Raw genomic sequence first — 19,483 nt, 5'->3', positions numbered from 1 at the left:
CCCTTGGAGAGAAAGGAAACGTGTACCCTCTAAAAGTGGTAAAGCAGGAGAAGGAAGACCATCGCGATCTCCTTCTCCTGACTTTAGAGAATGGCCGAAGTCATTACACTTATATTAAAGATTTTGATAGATTAGTCGTCAGTCAAATAACAAAACATAAAGATAGGGTACACGTTTGTAAGCGGTGCTTTACCCATTTCAACTTGGATGGTGAAAGCATCGCTGAGCGGGTGAGGGAACATATGGAGTATTGTGGAGTAAATAGACCGACCCGGATTGTATTGCCAGCCTGTAACGACGATGGGACCCCTCCAAAAATATCTTTTACAAAAATTCAAAACCAAATGAGGGTTCCCTTCGTCGTTTATGCTGATTTTGAGGCAATTTTACAAAAAATTGATACAAACGGAAACAATCTGGGCCGGTCATACACAACTCCCTACCAGAGCCACCTTCCTATGAGTTTCTGCACTTATGTAAAAGTTGCAGAAGACATACGCCAATGCCTTCCTGCCAATTTTCCTGCGGAACCTTACATCTATACGGGTGAAGTTTCCGCACAGAAATTTATGGCTTACATAAAGGCGGTGGCCGAGAAGGTGGCTCTGGTATACTCCATTAAGCGGCCAATGCTACCCCTGACACCATCTCAGCTGGAAGACTTTAAACGGTCCCCAAAATGTCACCTCTGTAATCTTCCCTTCAATAGAACCGACCCTAAAGTGGCGGATCACGATCACATCACTGGTGTGTATCGTGGTCCTGCTCACAATTCCTGCAATATCCTCTACCGCACTCCTCGTTTCCTTCCCGTTTTCCTCCACAATCTGAGCGGCTATGACGCCCACTTTATTGTTCGCCAGTTGGGGTATGACTCAAGTCGCATTGACGTCATCCCCAACAGCGAAGAGAAATACATTTCATTTAGCAAGCAAGTGGGCGCTCTAACCGTCAGATTTGTGGACACCTTCCGTTTCATGTCTTCTAGCTTAGATAGGTTGTCCAAGAATTTGCCCAACACTAAATTTATAGACACGGGCAAATTCTTCCCCGCCGACAAGATGGATCTGGTCGTAAGAAAAGGAGTGTACCCCTACGACTACACAGATTCGTTCGAGAAACTTAGGGAGACGGTTCTACCCCCTAAGGAGGCATTCTATAGCACCCTTAATGAATGCCACATCTCGGACGAAGACTATCAGCATGCCCAGTCAGTTTGGGAGGCCTTTGAAATTAGAACCCTAGGGGGGTACAGCGAACTCTACCTTAAAGTGGACGTAATGCTCTTATGCGACATCTTTGAAAATTTCAGAGATGTTTGCATAAGAGCATATTCGCTGGACCCTGCCTGGTATTTCACGGCCCCAGGACTGGCTTGGGATGCCATGCTGAAGTGTACAGGGGTACAGTTAGATCTACTCACTGATTATGACCAGCTCCTGATGGTTGAGCGGGGCATTAGGGGTGGCATTTGCCAGTGCAGTCTTCGCTATGGTAAAGCTGATAATGCTTATCTGTACCCAGATCGAGATCCCCATAAGGAATCTAGCTACATTGCCTACCTAGATGCAAATAATTTGTACGGGTGGGCAATGTCAAATCCGCTTCCTTACGGGGATTTCGAATGGGTATCTGATCCGGATACTCTAGACTGGGGCAATATGCAGGAAGATGGTCCCTTCGGGTATATTGTCGAAGCCGATATTGAGTATCCGGCCGAGTTGCACGAACTGCACAACGATTTCCCCCTTCTCCCGGAGAATAGGGTGCCTCCGGGACAGGTTAATAAGAAATTGTTGGCTCCATGACCAACAGGGAGAAATACGTTGTTCACTTCGTCAACTTGAGGCAGGCTATGGGTTTAGGTCTGCGGTTGGTACGCGTACATAGAGCGCTACGATTCAGGCAGTCCCGTTGGCTTCGCCCCTACATCGACCTCAACACCCAAATGAGACAACAGGCGACCAACGACTTTGACAAAGACTTCTACAAACTAATGAACAACGCAGTATTTGGCAAATTCATGGAGGACGTACGAAAACGAACAAAAATAGAACTGGTAACTGACGAACGTAGAATACGGAAACTAATAGCGACTTTTAAAGACAGGACGATCTACTCTGAGACGCTGACTGCTGTACATCTGGACTTTGAACAGATCACGATGAACAAACCAATCTATGTTGGGATGGCCATTCTTGATCTGTCCAAAGTCCGGATGTATGACTTTCACTACGCTACAATGCTGACAAAATACGGACCTGACAAACTAAAACTTTTATACACAGACACTGACAGCCTCATGTACTTAGTAAAGACGAGAGACTTTTACGAGGACATAACTACAATGATGGACGAATTTGACACCAGTGACTACCCTGACGGACATCCATGTAAAAACAACAGAAATAAGAAGGTGTTGGGGAAGTTCAAGGATGAAGCCAGTGGAGAGCCTGTATCTGAATTCGTGGGCCTCCGCGCAAAGATGTACGCAGTACGCATCCGCGGCCTAGAGAAGAAGCGGGCGAAAGGGATAAAGAAGGCAGCCGTAGATAAAAAAAATCACCTTTGATGATTATATGGCTGCACTGTTCGAGGGAAAAGAGTTTACAACAACGTTTAGAACAATAATTTCTAAAGAACATAAACCCTTTTCCGTCGAACAGAGAAAAGTATCCCTTTCGCCCCACGACGACAAACGCCATCTAGTCGATCGCATTCACACTCTCGCCCATGGCCACTTTACCATAGCGGACTAGCCTGCGCAACGTTGTGGATTTTTTGTAAATATATACGAGGGTCGTTTGAAAAGTCCGTGCAAAAATAAAAACTACTTAATTTTTTGGGGTAAACCTTTTTTATTTTTCAACATAGTCTCCTTTTAGGCTTATACACTTCGTCCAACGCTGCTCTAGTTTGTTGATCTCTTCCGAATAATAGGATTTGTCCAAGTCTGAAAAATAGCCATTCGTTTCTGCAATCACCTCCTCGTTTGAATAAAATCTTTTTCCCGCCAGCCATTTCTTCATATTGGGGAACAAATAGTAGTCCGAGGGAGCTAAGTCTGGAGAATATGGGGGATGCGAAACGAGTTGGAACCCTATTTCCATTAATTTTGCGACCACAACTGCTGATGTGTGAGCTGGTGCGTTGTCGTGATGGAAAAGGACTTTTTTGTGGGCCAATCGTGGGCGTTTTTCTTGCAGCTCGCTTTTCAAACGGTCCAATAACGATGAATAATATGCACCTGTAATAGTTTTACCCTTTTCCAGATAGTCGATGAGGATTATTCCTTGCGAATCCCAAAAGACAGTCGCCATAATCTTTCCGGCCGAAGGAACGGTCTTCGCCTTTTTTGGCGCAGATTTCCCCTTGGTAACCCATTGTTTAGATTGTTCTTTGGTCTCAGGAGTGTAGTGATGTATCCATGTTTCATCCACAGTGACGAAACGACGCTTAAAGTCCTGCGGATTCTTCTGGAACAGCTGCAAACCGTCCTTGCAACATTTCACACGATTTCGTTTTTGGTCAAGCGTGAGCAATCGCGGCACCCATCTTGCGGATAGCTTTGTCATGTCCAAATGTTGATGCAAAATATTATGTACCCGTTCATTCCAGATGCCCACAGCACTAGCAATCTCACGCACCTTCACTCTTCTGTCATCCATCACCATATCTTGGATTTTATCAATGATTTCTGGAGTAGTAACCTCAACAGGGGCGTCCAGAACGTTCAGCGTCACTTGTGCCCATATGGCCACTCCGGAAATTTTGAAACCACTTATAAACTGTTCTAATCGAAGGTGCAGAGTCACCATAATGTTTATCAAGCTTCTCTTTAGTCTCCTCAGGCGTTTTGCCTTTCATAAAGTAGTGTTTAATCAACACACGAAACTCTTTTTCGTCCATTTTTGAAAATCACTCGACTTCCTCGATTCAAACGAATGCCAAACACAAAGAAATAGACCGATCTGGCTGAAACTTGGCGTGTGTTCTTCCAAGAGATGCTACTAACTAAACATAACCTCGATAGGTGCCAGTAGTGCTATCTCTCTGACTTTGCACGGACTTTTCAAACGACCCTCGTATATTTCATATACTATGTACATGGTTACCTTGTTTAGAGTAGGTCTTTTTTTTTTTTTTTTTTAATTGTTCTAGGCAATCTTTATTTATTAATTTTTTAAACGTATTTTTGTAAATATTTTTTCTATTTATTATTAGTGTATAGTATTAAGTTTTTTCTAATTAATAGTTTATTAAAATAAAAAAAAAATAAAAAAATTAATAAATAAAAAAAAAAGGTGGTGGGCATTAGTTTGTTATTTTATTTTATGTGAATAGGATGTGTGAATGTTGGTGGCGGGTGTGTGAATGCAGTGTAGATAGATTTCCTGTGCCATTACATAGCTTAGTTATATATATATACAGAAGCGAGAGAGCGTTCCTTATTAGTTCCCATCATGCGCTTGATAAAGCAACATCACACCCTCTCCGTGCAAAACCTTGACGACAGGGCCTCTTCCAAGAAATGCTCCAAACACGGTCCGCTTTTCCCAGATTCCATTAGATGTTTAATATGTGGACCGTCTAATTGTGGGAAAACTAACCTGATGTTGAGCTTAATATACGATCCAAAGGGGTTGAGATATGAAAATATATATTTGTTTGCAAAGTCATTACAACAGCCCAAGTACCGGAAGCTAGCTCAAATTTTAGAACCTTTAAAAGATATTGGGTACTTTGAATTTGAAGACAATTCTCAAGTTCCCCCACCTAAAGAGGCCCTGCCAAATTCAATAATTATTTTTGATGATATAGCATGTGACAAGCAAGATAATGTAAGAGCCTATTTTTGTATGGGGCGCCACAGTGGAGTTGATATATTTTATCTAAGTCAAAGTTATACTAGAGTTCCTAAGCACTTAGTAAGAGAAAATGCAAATTTCCTAATACTCTTTCGGCAAGATGAATTAAATTTGAGAAGAATTTACGATGACCATATCAATTCCGACATGGAATTCAAAACTTTTAGAAAAATTTGCCACTGGTGCTGGAAAGAAAATAGATATGGTTTTCTAGTGTTGGACAAAGATAGACAGATTAATGAGGGAAGGTATCGAAAAGGTTTCGAAGCCTATATAATACCTTAACTACGTACTTGAAGATCATTGTTCATTGAGCCATGGAGGGGTCAACTAGTGACGTTGTAATGCGTGAAATAATCGAAACCAGAAAGGCGAATCAAGAAAAGTGTAATTTATTGAAAAGAAACAGAGAAGAGACCGATGAATATTTGAAAATGAAATATCAACCTTTATTGAGTCCAATGAAAGCATTGGTGGAAAAGCAGGAAAAGCCACTACTTGAATTAAAACAATCTCCTAAACCGGAAGTAGCTACTTGTGAAACACCCCTTCCACCTCCAAAGAGACTAAAATTTCTGAGGCTGGAATCGGCTACAACACCACCGTCAAGATTAACAAAAACATGGCATGAAGAACTTTCAACCCCAAAGCAACCGGAAGTTCTAAAGTTATCTTCTACTGCTTCTGCTGAAGCAAACAGCCCGCTTCAAGAGGTACGAGAACAAGCAGAAACGCCCGAAGGGAAGGAAATTTCAGCAAATTATTTGAAGGAAGTTGGGGAAATGTCTTCAAAATATATCAAAAAATTTGTCAAAAATGAGACCAAGGACTTGGATATGATATATGGTGTAGTTTATGACGGTCGGAGATTTAGTATTGGTGACTCAGTGGTCTCCATCAGCAAAGATATTCTATCTGTTGGTGATAATACCTATTTCGGCACACCAGGTCTTTTCGAGTTATTATTCATGACAAATCCAAACTTGTCTATGGTGAAAAAGACGGATTATACCAATTACAAGAGTATACTGCAACAAACGAACGCTCATAGAGAAGGGCACAGCCCTTCCGGACCAATTAAAGTTCTCAACACAAACATGAAATACAAGAATGTGATTTCAAAATTGTTTTCAACAAAAAGAGGTGCCGGATATGTAGATCCTAACATGCTCGTAGATCGATTAAGAAGCTTACTTGGCACCAACAATGCCAGCGCGGAAATAAAAAGTATTGAAGCCCAGCTGAGAGATGGAGGTATAATAGCGTAGTGTGGACATGAGCAAGCTTTATTTCATCATGGCCTCTGTTAAAGAACAGATTGTAAACGAGTTGCACAGACCAGCAAGAAGAGTTTTCAAGAGAAGAGCAGTCCTTCTGAAGGGCTTAGATGACCTATGGCAAGCTGACCTGGTGGAACTAATACCCTACGCTAGATTCAATAAAGGCCACAAATATCTGTTGACCGTGATTGATTGTTTCTCCAAATATGCATGGGCGATCCCTCTGAAGAATAAGACAGCCCTGGAAGTGAGTCAAGCATTCGAGAAAGTATTAGCCGATCGGAAGCCAAACAATTTGCAAACGGATAATGGAAAAGAGTTTTACAACAAGATATTTGGCAAGCTGATGAACGTGAACGGTATAAATCACTATTCCTCCTATAGTAACTAAAAAGCTTCAATAGTGGAGAGATTCAATCGTACTCTGAAAGCGGCAATGTGGAAAAAATTTAGTCTCCAAGGATCGTACGACTGGTTAACCAGTATTAAATCGCTAGTGAACAAATATAATAACACTAAACACAGAACTATCAAAATGACACCGGCTTCAGTACGGGGAAAAGAAATAGAAGAGCAGCTGTTACGTGAAGTATATGCGAAGAAAACTTTGAAAAACGCCAGCATTCCCAAGTTCAAAGCTGGTGATCATGTACGCATATCCAAATATAAAGCGCAATTTGCTAAAGGCTACTGCCCTTCATGGTCTACAGAAATATTTAAAGTTGCTGAAGTGAAAAATACCATACCGGTCACCTATCATCTGAAAGATTATAAGGGGCAAATGATTGCTGGAGGTTTCTATCAAGAGGAACTGCAGCTGGCCAAACATCCCGACAGTTACCTAGTGGAGAAGGTTATTAAACGAAAAGGTGATAGAATTTTGGTGAAATGGTTGGGCTTAGATAATTCACACAACAGTTGGGAGAATGTTAAAAATGTTCATATATAAAGCCAGAAAAAAGTAACAACGATTCAGTTTATCATGAGACGTGCTAAAGATAAGAAGAAAAAGAAGAGAATCATCCCCACTCCTAGACGGATGGGTGGCAAATCTTCAAAATTGAGTGGAAAAGCTAAACGAATGCTGGATACGCTACCTCTCCTGCGGCTAAGTAATTTTGATCTAATTAAGTTGGCGAAATCAAATAAAATTCCTCATTTCAGAGGAGTTTCATGATTGATGAAATTCCAAAGAAACCATGGAAAAATGAACGAGCCATTTTTAATTTGGATAGCAGTGTTGGCAGTGGTACTCACTGGGTTTGTTACAAGAAGAGAGGAGAATATGTTCAATTCTTCGATAGCAGTGGTGCCAATCCCCCTTCTGAATTTGTCCGATATGTAAAGGGAAGCCGAATTTCATGGAACAGGAAGCTGTATCAGAAAGTTGGCACTAACAACTGCGGTCAGTTTTGTCTACTCTTCCTGCTGGATATCTTATAAAAGAGAGGCTCACAACTGAAGTTGGCCATTTGATCACTAGACTGAGATGGGTTTAGACTTTAGAAGAGGGGATAAAAGGACAGTTGCGGAGAAAAAGAGCATCATTCCAGTGAGAACAGTTGCCGAGCGAACATCGCTGACCAAAAGCAGTATTCGATTTCTTCAGTCTGCAGGTTACTACGTTCTATCATCATCATGGAAGTGTTAGATTTGGAAGAGAAATGTCAGTTTGACAATTCAATCGAGTGCGTAGAATTGCATTCCCATCACCCATATGCTTCTTCAAAACTACTGCCAGGCGATGAAATACGCATTAGTGTACAATATCAAGATCTATATACGCTACCCAGTCAAAGTTTGCTCTACATGGAAGGCAAGTTTTTAAAGGAAGACGGCTCTGCAGTTCCTGTTTCATCTAAATTGACCAATAATGCTTTTGCATTTCTATTTGATGAAATAAGATACGAACTAAGTGGAGTTGAAATAGATCGAGTAAAAAACCCAGGAATAGCTTGTACACTTAAAGGAATGGTTTCGCTTAAGGCAGGCTGCCAGTATATTACAAACTGGGGCTGGTGCTATCCCCAAAGCGATGCTCTCAACATCACTTCAGCAGAAGGATGTTTTAATTTATGCATTCCGCTATCATCGCTGCTGGGATTTTGTGAAGATTACCAGAAAATTGTGATTAATGTTAAACAAGAATTGATACTTGTTAGAAGCAGACAAGATGGAAATGCTACACATTCAACAGATTGAATGAAGAACAAGCGGTGGAGAGGTGTAAAATTGAAATGGTGAAGCTTTGCTGGATGCTGCCGTATGTAACAGTCAACGAACATCAGAGATTGGCTCTTATGCGTCATCTTAAATCCGCTAAGGTATTTGCTCTAAGTTTTAGAAGTTGGGAACTCTATGATACCCTTTGTTCCCGGCCATTTAGAGGCAAATCTGGTCAGTAAAGACATCTAGTCAAATGGAAAAGCCCCGATATATCATTCTAGCTTTTCAAACAGGACGTGCTAATAATGTGGAAAGCAACGCTAGTCACTTTGACCACTGTTCAATTTCAAATGTAAAACTTTATCTTAATTGTAAAGCTTTCCCATACGGTGATTTGAATGTAGATTTTTCCTCTAACCGTTTTGCCATTCTATATCATATGTATGCTTCCTTTCAAATGTCATATTATGGAGAACAAATGTATCCTCTAAGTTCTTTACAAAATTTCAAAGAGAAAACACCCTTAATTGTAATAGATTGTTCTAAACAGTGTGAATCTATTAAATGTGGCCCGGTAGATGTTAGATTGGATTTTGAATCAAAAGGAATGTTCCCGCCCAACACCACTGCATATTGTCTTATTATACACGACAGGGTGGTAGAATATAATCCTTTGACAGGTATTGTACGTCGTATGGTATAAGAAGGCTTGAAGAGCTAGTTCAGTGTTCAGTATGGCTCAAACAGGCGTGCTGATAGCTGACTTCCAGTGTTTTGTAGACAGTGTAGGAGGTTATATTATTAAAGAGCTTTCTCTATTAGACTATAATTTTCAATCAGTCAGACACTGGATATTCAAGCCACCTGTCCAACATAAACAATGTGAAAAAAGTAGAAGAACCAATTATTGGTTAGAAAATTATTATCATAAAATTAAGTGGAATGATGGGGATATTGAATATGAAATGATTAGAGATATCTTCAAGTTTATTGATTGTAATTATAAATTTGTGTTTGTTAAGGGTTATGAAAAGAAAAGATTTCTTTTGCAAAATCTGTACAGTTGTTGTGTAATTAATTTAGAAGATTATGACTGTCCAAAACTTGATTCACTAGAAACAGCAGGAAATCAGTGTATTATACACAATACTTGTAAAGAGAAATGTACGCAATATCGAATTAAAGCCATCAATTGCTGGCTCAACGGTAAGTTTGGTTGGAATGAGTCGGAAATATTTTTGCCTTAAAGAACGAATGTGGTCACTGGCGAATGCATTGAGTTGCACACAAACCTGAATGTTGGTCACTGGCGGGGTGTAAAATCCCTGTAAACCATGAATGGATTTGTGCAGATTCTGTACAATGTATGAATGCGATTGATGCAAGGCAGCTAAAATTCCAACAACCATTAAAATAAACTGATTCGATAGCAAAACATTTCTTATTTATTTCACTTTAATGTACTAATTAGAAATTAAATATTTTATTTGTATTTGAAGTTGATTTTTAAGTTTTTATATTTTTCTGTAGATATGTATCTTTTTAAGTTTTATTTCAATAAATGTATTGAAGTTAAATTATTGCTTTATTTTTCAATTATTCCTTTTATTATTATAAAATTATTTAAAAAAAAAAATAAAAAAAATAAAAATAAAAAAAAAACAATCTTCCTCGATGACCGACCTCCACCTTGACGTGGTGAGGAAGCTTAAGGCGGAAGCCGAACTAGGAGGGGCGCATATACAAAATTTATTTAGTTAAAAAAAAGAAAAAAACTAAGCTGCAGTTTGTGCACGTTGAGGATATGACAATAGTATGAGTCATCATTATTTTTTACTTGCCAGTAGTATGAATTTGGGCATACGAGGACGTTTTTTTGCGTCGGGATCGACGACCTAGCAACGCGTCATCATGACGTCACACCCCCAACCCCTCATCCTAATTTTGTGGTCCAGATGGACGAGAGGTTAGGGGTGTGACGTCATAATGACGTCACAATACGTCAAAATGACGCAAATTAATAGAGGTATTTTCCTCGTACGTCACAAGGAACGCAAGTCCTACGTCACAAGGTATACCCCCTCCCCCTTTATGAGTGCTAGAGAGAGAGAGAGAGAGAGAGAGAGAGTGAGAGAGAGAGTGAGAGAGAGAGAGACGTATGTAAAAAAAAAAAATTCCATTCACGAGGAGCGCGCATGCGTCCTTATCCCAAAATGTTTTTTTTTTTTTTAAACAAGGGATCATAATACACAAAACCGCGAGCTTTTTGTATACATTTATATTCACCTTGACCTTGAGTCTGCTAAATCAAGGACATATCCTGTGTGTGTACATCCACCAATCTCTCATTAAAGGTGAGCACATCCTATGTAGTGTTGTAAAATATGTAATTATGATTAAATAATAATAATAATGTGTTATCTGTAGTAAAGGTTTGATGAATAGAGAGATAATATGTAATAAGAAATGCATGCACGAGGGGCGCGCATCGATCCTTATCCCAATTATTATTATTAAGTTTTTTTATTATTAACAATACACCTTGAACTTGTGCCTGCTAAACCAAGGACATATCCTGTGTACATCTATTATCTTGTACAGCATTGTGACATCTCATGTTGGGTGATTCAAACAAAACAGGCACACTAATTTGTGGCGTTGGGGTGATTATAATAAAAACAAAATTGTTTTAAATATATACATATGTTTTATTTCATCTAGGTTACAAGCCAATATATTTACATATATACAACGATATTTATGTAAAACTAAAATTATTTACCTTTTTTGACAAATACATTTCTATGTAATTACAATGGTAAAGTGTATCTAATTTGCTAATAATATCAAAACATAAACTAGAGATATGACAACATTTACACGTATCCGGGCCCTCCACACATTTCGGAGTGGACCAAACACAATTCAGATAGTGGAAGTCTTTATAATCGCTTTTTTGCACAAATTTCCGCGATAATGTTTCCAATTCCTGTAGTTTAACGTATAATAGCATAAAATCAAGGGCATTTTTCTTACTATTTGTTAAGCTGGAGAAATCCTGTTGAAACTGGTGATAGAAAGGGTGTGACATGACAAGCTTCCATTCTTCCATTTTGTTACCTGTTTAAATAACGATCGTAATACAACTGAACACACTTGTGGTGTAGGTGAGCTAACTATGGGGGGGGGGGAGATGGTCCACACTAAATAGTGGGGTTGTAATGCAATTGAAGCACCAAAATAGTTTGTCACAAATAATACTGGATAGAAGAAGATTACCATTGTTTGTGCACATGGTTGTGCTGTAAGAATGCCAGAAAATGCCGCTAGGAGGTGGTGTGAGCAAGTTACAACATTGAACACAAAAATTATACTTGGAATTGCTATCGGTCAATAATATGTCATTATTAGTAATATTATGGGAAAGAATGTTAACTTTTTTATAATAACACATTTTAATAGTTATTCTAATCGATTTAAATTGTTGTAAAAATAAAGAACTATTATCTGGAAAACAATGCGATATAGCAATATAATCTGACACAGACATGCGTTTACCAGCATTGAATTTGATATTTTCAAAACAATACAAATCGATAAAACATTGTTTATAAGTATCTATACAATAATAGGAGTATTCATCGATTAATTTACATTTAATAGTTTTGGGTATTTCCAATAGGGAAATATCACTTCTTCTATTTACATACTTACATATTTCAATCATACTTATATCTAACAGTGAAATTGGTTGGAAATACCTCTCATCATCACATGTAAAGCGTAAATATAGATTGGCTAAAGTGTGCATGTTGTTGTTGTTATGTGTCTAGCCGATAGTGGCCAAACGGAAGCGTGTTTATGCCATCGCCTAAAATAAAACGTTTATCATCAAGCGAGGATAAACTCATTTTATTGCAATCAAAGGTGAATAGTTGATGTTTTTTAGATAGTATAGTTTTAAACGAGGAATATAGAACACAATCTCTATTATGTAAGATATTTAAATAGTCAGCAAATGTGATCTTATTAACGGCACTCCGTTTGATACCTTTCACCTTCTTTATAATTCCTCGTTTAAATATTCTAAGGCTATACATTTTTGGCCTTAATGCAACCACCTCTTCAATGGGATCACCACCAGTCTCATCGGAAAATTTGCCCAACACCTTCTTATTGTGATTTGAGAAACATTTGTGTGTAGGCGGGTAGTTGGAAGTGTCAAAGTGTGCTTTTAATACTATTAGATCCTCATAGACATCGTCGGTTTCAATTTTATAAAGATATGAGTCTGTGTCGGAATAGAGGAGGGTTAATGCTTTAGGAGTATAGTATTTTAACATGACCTGGTAATGGAAATGATACATGTAATGTTTGGAAAGTTCTAAAATGGAAAATCCAACGTAAATGGGCCGATCAAAGTAAATGGACTCTTTATGCAGATGAACAGCAATAACGTTTTCATTAAAAATTGTTCGATCCTTAAAGTTTACTCTTTTTGACAGCTTGAGCAACGCTTGTTCAGACGTGACAATCTTAATAGATAAACGCTTCCTCTTGTTTTCAATACATTTACCAAAAACAGAGTTGTTCATCAACTTATAGAAATCCTTTTCAAAATCATTTCTAGCCGCCTTTCTAAGGCTGGTGTTGAGTTCAATGTAGGGTTTAAGCCAGGGGGATTGATTAAATTTTAATATTCTATGCACTTGTTTAAGTACAACCCCCATGGATAGAGCCTGTTTTAAATTTCTATAGTGTATCACATAATGGTGTTTGTCGTCCAGCGTGGTATAGAGTTTTTTATTGTGATGATGTGGTAGTGGTGGAAACTGAGCGAAATAGTCGTGTAAGTGTGTAGGTATGTGTAGATCAACCTCTAGGATAAACCCAATGTCGCCATCATCTGGAATGGTGGTTATGTCGATGGTCTGTTCTCCTTCGACCCAGTCAAACCCACCAATCGGGAGATGTTCCATCATTGCGAAACCGTAGAGATTGTTAACATCTATGTAGAGAATATAGTTGGTTGGTTGTGTAGGATCATAGCCGGGTATGTAGGGATTATTGGCTTTAGCATGTCTTGTAACACTGGAAGTGATGCCGCCTCTAATACCCGATTCGATCATGAGCAGTTTGTCATAATCCGTTAGAAGATCCAATTTAACTTTTGTACACTAGAAACATGCATCAAATGCCAGGCCAGGTGTTGTAAAATACCAACTAGGATCAATGTAGTAGATAGACTCACAAACCTGTCGAAATTGTTCAAATATGTCGCTTAAGAGAATTATGTCCGTTGTCAGATACAATTCTGTGTACTCCTGAAGTGTGTTCATGTGAAATGAGGACCAAACCTTTTGTGCGTGCTGGTAATCACTATCGGATATGGGCTCATCGGTTAAATCGTTAAAGAAATAGCGTTTAGCTGGTAAGGCTCGTTCATCCATTCTCTCCATACCCGTCATATAGGCGTATGGAAAAACGCCCTTTCTAAGTAGTAACTGTCTCTGGTCATTGTCGGGAAATTGTTTCTCCATTTGTGGGTATTCCGCCAAGTTATTTATAAGATGTTCTAAAGTATCCGGTAGAAACCGGTATGTATCCAAAAAGCGAAGCCATATGGATGGGCAATCGGAAAACTTTTTCGAAAAACTTATATACTTCTCTTCGGAATTTGGTATTACCCACACATCTCCAGGATCAACGCCTAAAGACAATATAATCGGATGCGCATCATATCCGCTAAGGTTATGCATGTAGACTGGAATGAAATTCGGCAATTGTACTTTGAGGTTGCAGCTATTATGGGCCACGCAGATGAAGTCACCCGTAAGGTGATCATGATGGTGAACTCTCTTCTCTAACCCGTTGAACGCCTGTTCACAAATGCCACAATGTGTGGCATTAGCAATATCCTCCTGTTGTTGGTGGGATAGTGCGTTCATTGGAATGATCACCTTATATAGGGCTTCCACATCTTTAACAACGGAATGTAAATATTCCATAAATTGTTGGACCGCATCATCGCCCGTATATAGGAAAATGTCCTTTTGATAGCTGGCTAGCGTAGTGACCACCTTAGCCCCCACACTGCAAACCTGGTGTTTATGTGTTTTTCTGGACCATGATGTGGATGAACATCCGGGTACGCTGTGTACGGGTAAAAGTAGACACTCAAAGTCTGCATAGATAACTATGGGTATGTGTTGTTTATGGTGATAGTTTGTAAACTGTAATTGTGCATTTTCCGTGGGCATGCGAATGTGACATGGTTTGTGTTGATTACAGAAAAGTTGATGGGCTGCTAATCGTTCCTCGGCTGTTTTCCCATCAACTGTTCTATAATCACGAGTGAATGATTTGAAGCATCGTTTACACATAACAACACCACCATGATGGTCACTAAGTTGGGAAGATATAAGCCGTGAGAGATTTTGTATTAGACAATAATGAGAGGTATTTAAATCACGAAGAAATAAAAGGTCAAAGTGTTCTACAGCCGCTAAATTCGAACTAACCATCAGAGGAAAAACCTGCTTCTCCTTCTCGGTTAGAGAATAAACATTTACCGATACATTATTATCTTTCTCAAACCTAAGTATATCCTTTAAAGGTGTGGGAAAGGAAATATTGTCGAAATTGTAATAGTGATTAAGTTTTCTATACATGGTTATACGGTGGGGTTTCTCCAGTTGACGAGATAGAATGGCGTATTTAAAGCAGTAATCGTCAGTATTGCATATATTGACAATTGCTTCTTTATTGGCTATTTTCTTTGGTAAAGGAATGTACGCTCTTCCACCTAAAGGGCGATATTTAGTCAATCGGAGGACAAGGGAATCTACGGAATGTAGTTTCCAACCTGATCCACTAGTTTCAAATTCCTGTAGCTCGCGCAAAAGTTTTGCAAAACGTCTTTGAAGGTAGTGAATTAGGTTGGTGCTAGCGTCGATAATCTCTATCGAGGTTTTAAAATTTCCATCCGTATATTGTTCAAGATCAGAAGTCCTATATCGACTATAAACACATTCTAGGAAGATGGATGATTTAAAGGTCAATAGATCTTCTCTGGCTTTAAGTAAATACTTTAATAGTACCCCGTGTTTATCTTGTAAAAATAGCACAGGGTCTTTTATATTATTAGTATTTTTAATGCATATATTCTGAGCAGATCTATTTAAAGCGGTAATCACCACACCATCCTGTAAAGGAACGGATAGTAGACGATATTTCTTTGGATTTTGTACATTCCCTCCTCTAGTCCTAACTGGGGGTGTTGTTGTTGTATCATCGTCACAAGCAGTACAATCTGAAGAGACATGATTTAATAATGACACCAAATTGGGTAATATACTAGCACAGTTTGGACATTTCCTGGGTGAACATGTCAAAACATGTGTCTTTAAGGTGAGCAAAGTGTGGAATATACTACCACATTTGGGGCATTTCTTTGGCGAACATGTCGCAACATGTCTCTTTAAATCGTACGGTCTGGAGAAACTTTTCCCACATTTAACACAGGCCGGATTAGGCATAATGAACTTACAAAATCAAACTAATCTTTGGTCGCCTTCTTCTTCTTCTGCTTCTTCTTCGCCGGTTCCTCCTCCTCCTGTTGTTGTTGTTGTTGTTGTTGTTGTTGTTTGGATGCTTCGAATGCTATCATGTAACACTTGCTTGTCTTGCTTATCCCCTTATAGATAAGGGACAAATCACCATCTTAAACGAATAATTATTTCAACTACATAGGTAAGAAAAAAGTAAAAATAAATAAAAAAACATTTTAAATACCCATATAATGTTGTATATCATGATCTGTGATAGAGGATGTATAACGCCTCGGTAAAAAAATCCAAGACGTTGTATCATCAATATCCCATATCTGGACCACGATCGCTGGACCGAATTTGGTTTTCTCCACTCTAGCAAAAGAGGAGATCAAATAAGGTCTATCCACCTCTAATTCTGATAATTTTTTATACGTTCGGTTGTGGCTTGTTGAAGGATGTTGCAATTTTTTTAACAGTTCATCGCTCATTCTAGAAAAAATGTTTTTTAAAAAAAAAGTTAAAAAGCAAAAATAAAAAAAATGTCAAACTTAATTACCTGGTTCTTAAATGATGAAAAAATCAAATGATGTACTGCATGTAGTAATACATAAGAGCTACTGGATAAACCCTCACAATTATTCCCCGATTTTATATACTGCGCTCGAGAGAGAGGGGGAGAGATATGGGAGGCATGAAGGTAACACAACCAATTACAAACTTAAGGAAAATTAAAAAAAAAAAAAAGCGCGCGAGAAAGATATCATTTCCTACGGCGTCATAGATCTTATTGCAATAGAGATAGCCTTCAGTATGTCGCAGGGTGACTCATTGCACCTTCTAACTGACCATGGTAATAGTTATCATCATTTATTTCTAATAATGTCCAATACACGTGATAACACCCACAATTAGTCTGTCAGTTTTCTATGTATAATTGACAGTTGTAAGATATCTATTTCTAAATATTTTTTGACATTATAAATATAAATAACGAGTGTGTTGTTTTTTCCTTATGTGAAAATAATTTTTAATATTCAATACACTTGATACCGCTGTCAATTAGTGTGTAAAGTTTGTGTGAATCACCCAACATACACGCGTCGTTTGTGTGTCACTCAGCTCATCACCTCAAGGTCAGTACATAACGTGATCTTGTGCCCCTTTTTCCTTAATTAGATATTACTTTTGATAAAATTATATGATCAGGATTTTGTACGATAAATAAAACAATGCTATTTTGAATATTTATATTTATTGTATCACCTGTGGAAACAAAATAATTTCCCAATTATTATAATAGAGACAAGCATACTTAAATTATATTTTACTAGATTATTCTCTCTCACCATAAGCGGTTGCTAGTGGTGATAATGATGAATTTGATGCTGGTGGTGGCGGGAGTCCACGCTGTGGATAAATAACAAACAACGTAATTAGGAACACTATAAACAAACACATATTTCAACTTTTACCTTAGTTCGAAACACTCACATGAATGGTATTAACGGACCTAAACACCCCGCACACCTCCTCGGCGGGGTCCAATTACTAGGAAGGAATATAAGTGCACCACACCGGGTGCACATATACTATGCACACATATGTCTGTTAATATAAGTACTTCTTTTGTTTGAAGTTCATAATAATAATTACAAAGGTACTTACAGAAATCATTCTAGTTCCGTCCATTTTCTTTTATTTACTATCAATTTTGCATGCTTTTATATACGCCTTATCAATGTATAACAACATCATGCCCCCCACCAAACCTGGGGCAGATATAATAGAACATAATGCAAAAGAGTTAACCCTCAATATGTTGCAGTGTAATATAGTTAACCTTCAATATGTCGCAGGGGATAACACATTGCACCTTTTAATATCATTGTTAATATTTATCATCCATTAAACATAATAATTCTTCTGCACTCTTTTTATTTTTTCTATGTATGATTGACAGGTGTAAGATATCTAGTTCTACATATTTTTTTTTTTTTTTTTTACAATATCAATAACAATTGTGTTGTTTTTTCCTCACATAGGATGTGCTAGCCTTTAATGAGAGAGAGAGATAGGTGGATGTACACAGGATATGTCTTTGATTTAGCAGGGTCAAGGTCAAGGTGTATTAATATATAAATGTACACAAAAAGATCGCGGTTTGTGTGGTATGATCCTTGTTTTAAAACTTTGGGATAAGGATAGATGCGCGCCCCTCGTGCATGCATTTCTTATTACATATTATCTCTCTATTCATCAAACCTTTACTACAGATAACACATTATTATTATTATTTAATCATAATTACATATTTTACAACACTACATAGGATGTGCTCACCTTTAATGAGAGATTGGTGGATGTACACACACAGGATATGTCCTTGATTTAGCAGACTCAAGGTCAAGGTGAATATAAATGTATACAAAAAGCTCGCGGTTTTGTGTATTATGATCCCTTGTTTAAAAAAAAAAAAAATTTTGGGATAAGGACGCATGCGCGCTCCTCGTGAATGGAATTTTTTTTTTTTATTACATATGTCTCTCTCTCTCTCACTCTCTCTCTCACTCTCTCTCTAGCACTCATAAAGGGGGAGGGGTATACCTTGTGACGTAGGACTTGCGTTCCTTGTGACGTACGAGGAAAATACCTCTTTTAATTTGCGTCATTTTGACGTATTGTGACGTCATTATGACGTCACACCCCTAATCCCTCGTCCATCTGGACCACAAAATTAGGATGAGGGGTTGGGGGTGTGACGTCATGATGACGCGTTGCTAGGTCGTCGATCCCGACGCAAAAAAACGTCCTCGTATGCCCAAAACTATACTACTCTTGCCTGTTCAAACATGTTGTGCAAGCGTGTTAACATTTTTTAATAAGTAAGTTTTTAAGTCTACAAACATTCAAAGTTTTATTATTTATAAAACAATAAAAGCTAATAAGGGCAAAGTTCAGTTTTAAAAATATTGTTTTTTTTTCTAAGAAACATATATGAAGTTAACGGACAGGTTGAGTCCTGCATCAAAGGTGGGAGGTATGATTCACCTTAGAGAGAGAGAGACACAACAAAGAGAGAGGGGGAAGACAAGCACGCAATTCTATTGGCTAACTATAAGTGACGTCATAGAGTGGGGGGGGGACTCCGTAACGGTAAAGTAGTGAAGCTTGTAAGGTAATTCGTCATTCGTTGCCCACAGCTCGAGAGGTTAACTTCATACTTCAAAGGTAAGTAATAATACTTTTTTTATTGAAACAATATTTTGATCATGATGTGATACTTTCATATAATATTCTTCTTTTAGATGTCTAAGTTGGCAAGCTTTTTGAATGATGTGAATACAAGGTCTGCGGGCATTGGCAAATTATCAGATCTAAGAACCGGATACTCATACGAAGTGAAGCAATTCGAAAGAATCAACACTAAATTTGGAGATGCCATCGTTGCCCATTTACATTATATTGGCCCGACAATGGACTACCCAACGAGGATCTTCCTTCCACGCAGATTTGCGGCAGTGATAACTGATGAAATGGTGGAAGATTACCAACAATCAAAGAAAAAACTGTTAATAATGTACAAAGGCTTTAATAATGGAAGATATGACATAGAATT

The 19,483-nt window shown here is 38.2% G+C and overlaps 2 protein-coding genes across 2 annotated transcripts; one reads left to right on the top strand and one right to left on the bottom strand.

Moving 5' to 3' along the window:
* Nucleotides 1-458: 458 nt before the first annotated feature.
* On the top strand, nt 459-2,572 carry LOC141452042 (uncharacterized). Its single transcript, XM_074123861.1, has 2 exons — nt 459-1,795; nt 2,110-2,572. The coding sequence occupies exons 1-2, from the start codon at nt 459-461 to the stop codon at nt 2,570-2,572; spliced, it is 1,800 nt and encodes a 599-aa protein (XP_073979962.1).
* Nucleotides 2,573-12,135: 9,563 nt separating this feature from the next.
* On the bottom strand, nt 12,136-16,199 carry LOC141452041 (uncharacterized). Its single transcript, XM_074123860.1, has 2 exons — nt 13,570-16,199; nt 12,136-13,491 (listed from the first exon to the last, which is right to left on the bottom strand). Exons 1-2 carry the CDS (start codon nt 15,850-15,852, stop codon nt 12,136-12,138), a joined length of 3,639 nt encoding a protein of 1,212 aa, XP_073979961.1. The 5' UTR covers nt 15,853-16,199.
* Between the last annotated feature and the right edge of the window lie 3,284 nt (nt 16,200-19,483).

Source organism: Rhodnius prolixus, unplaced genomic scaffold, assembly GCF_049639745.1.
Source record: "Rhodnius prolixus isolate KJV_2025 unplaced genomic scaffold, Rpr scaffold_32, whole genome shotgun sequence".
NCBI lineage: Eukaryota > Metazoa > Arthropoda > Insecta > Hemiptera > Reduviidae > Rhodnius > Rhodnius prolixus.
The sequence above is the reverse complement of the archived record's forward strand: the minus strand, read 5'-3'. Positions and strand labels throughout refer to the sequence as shown.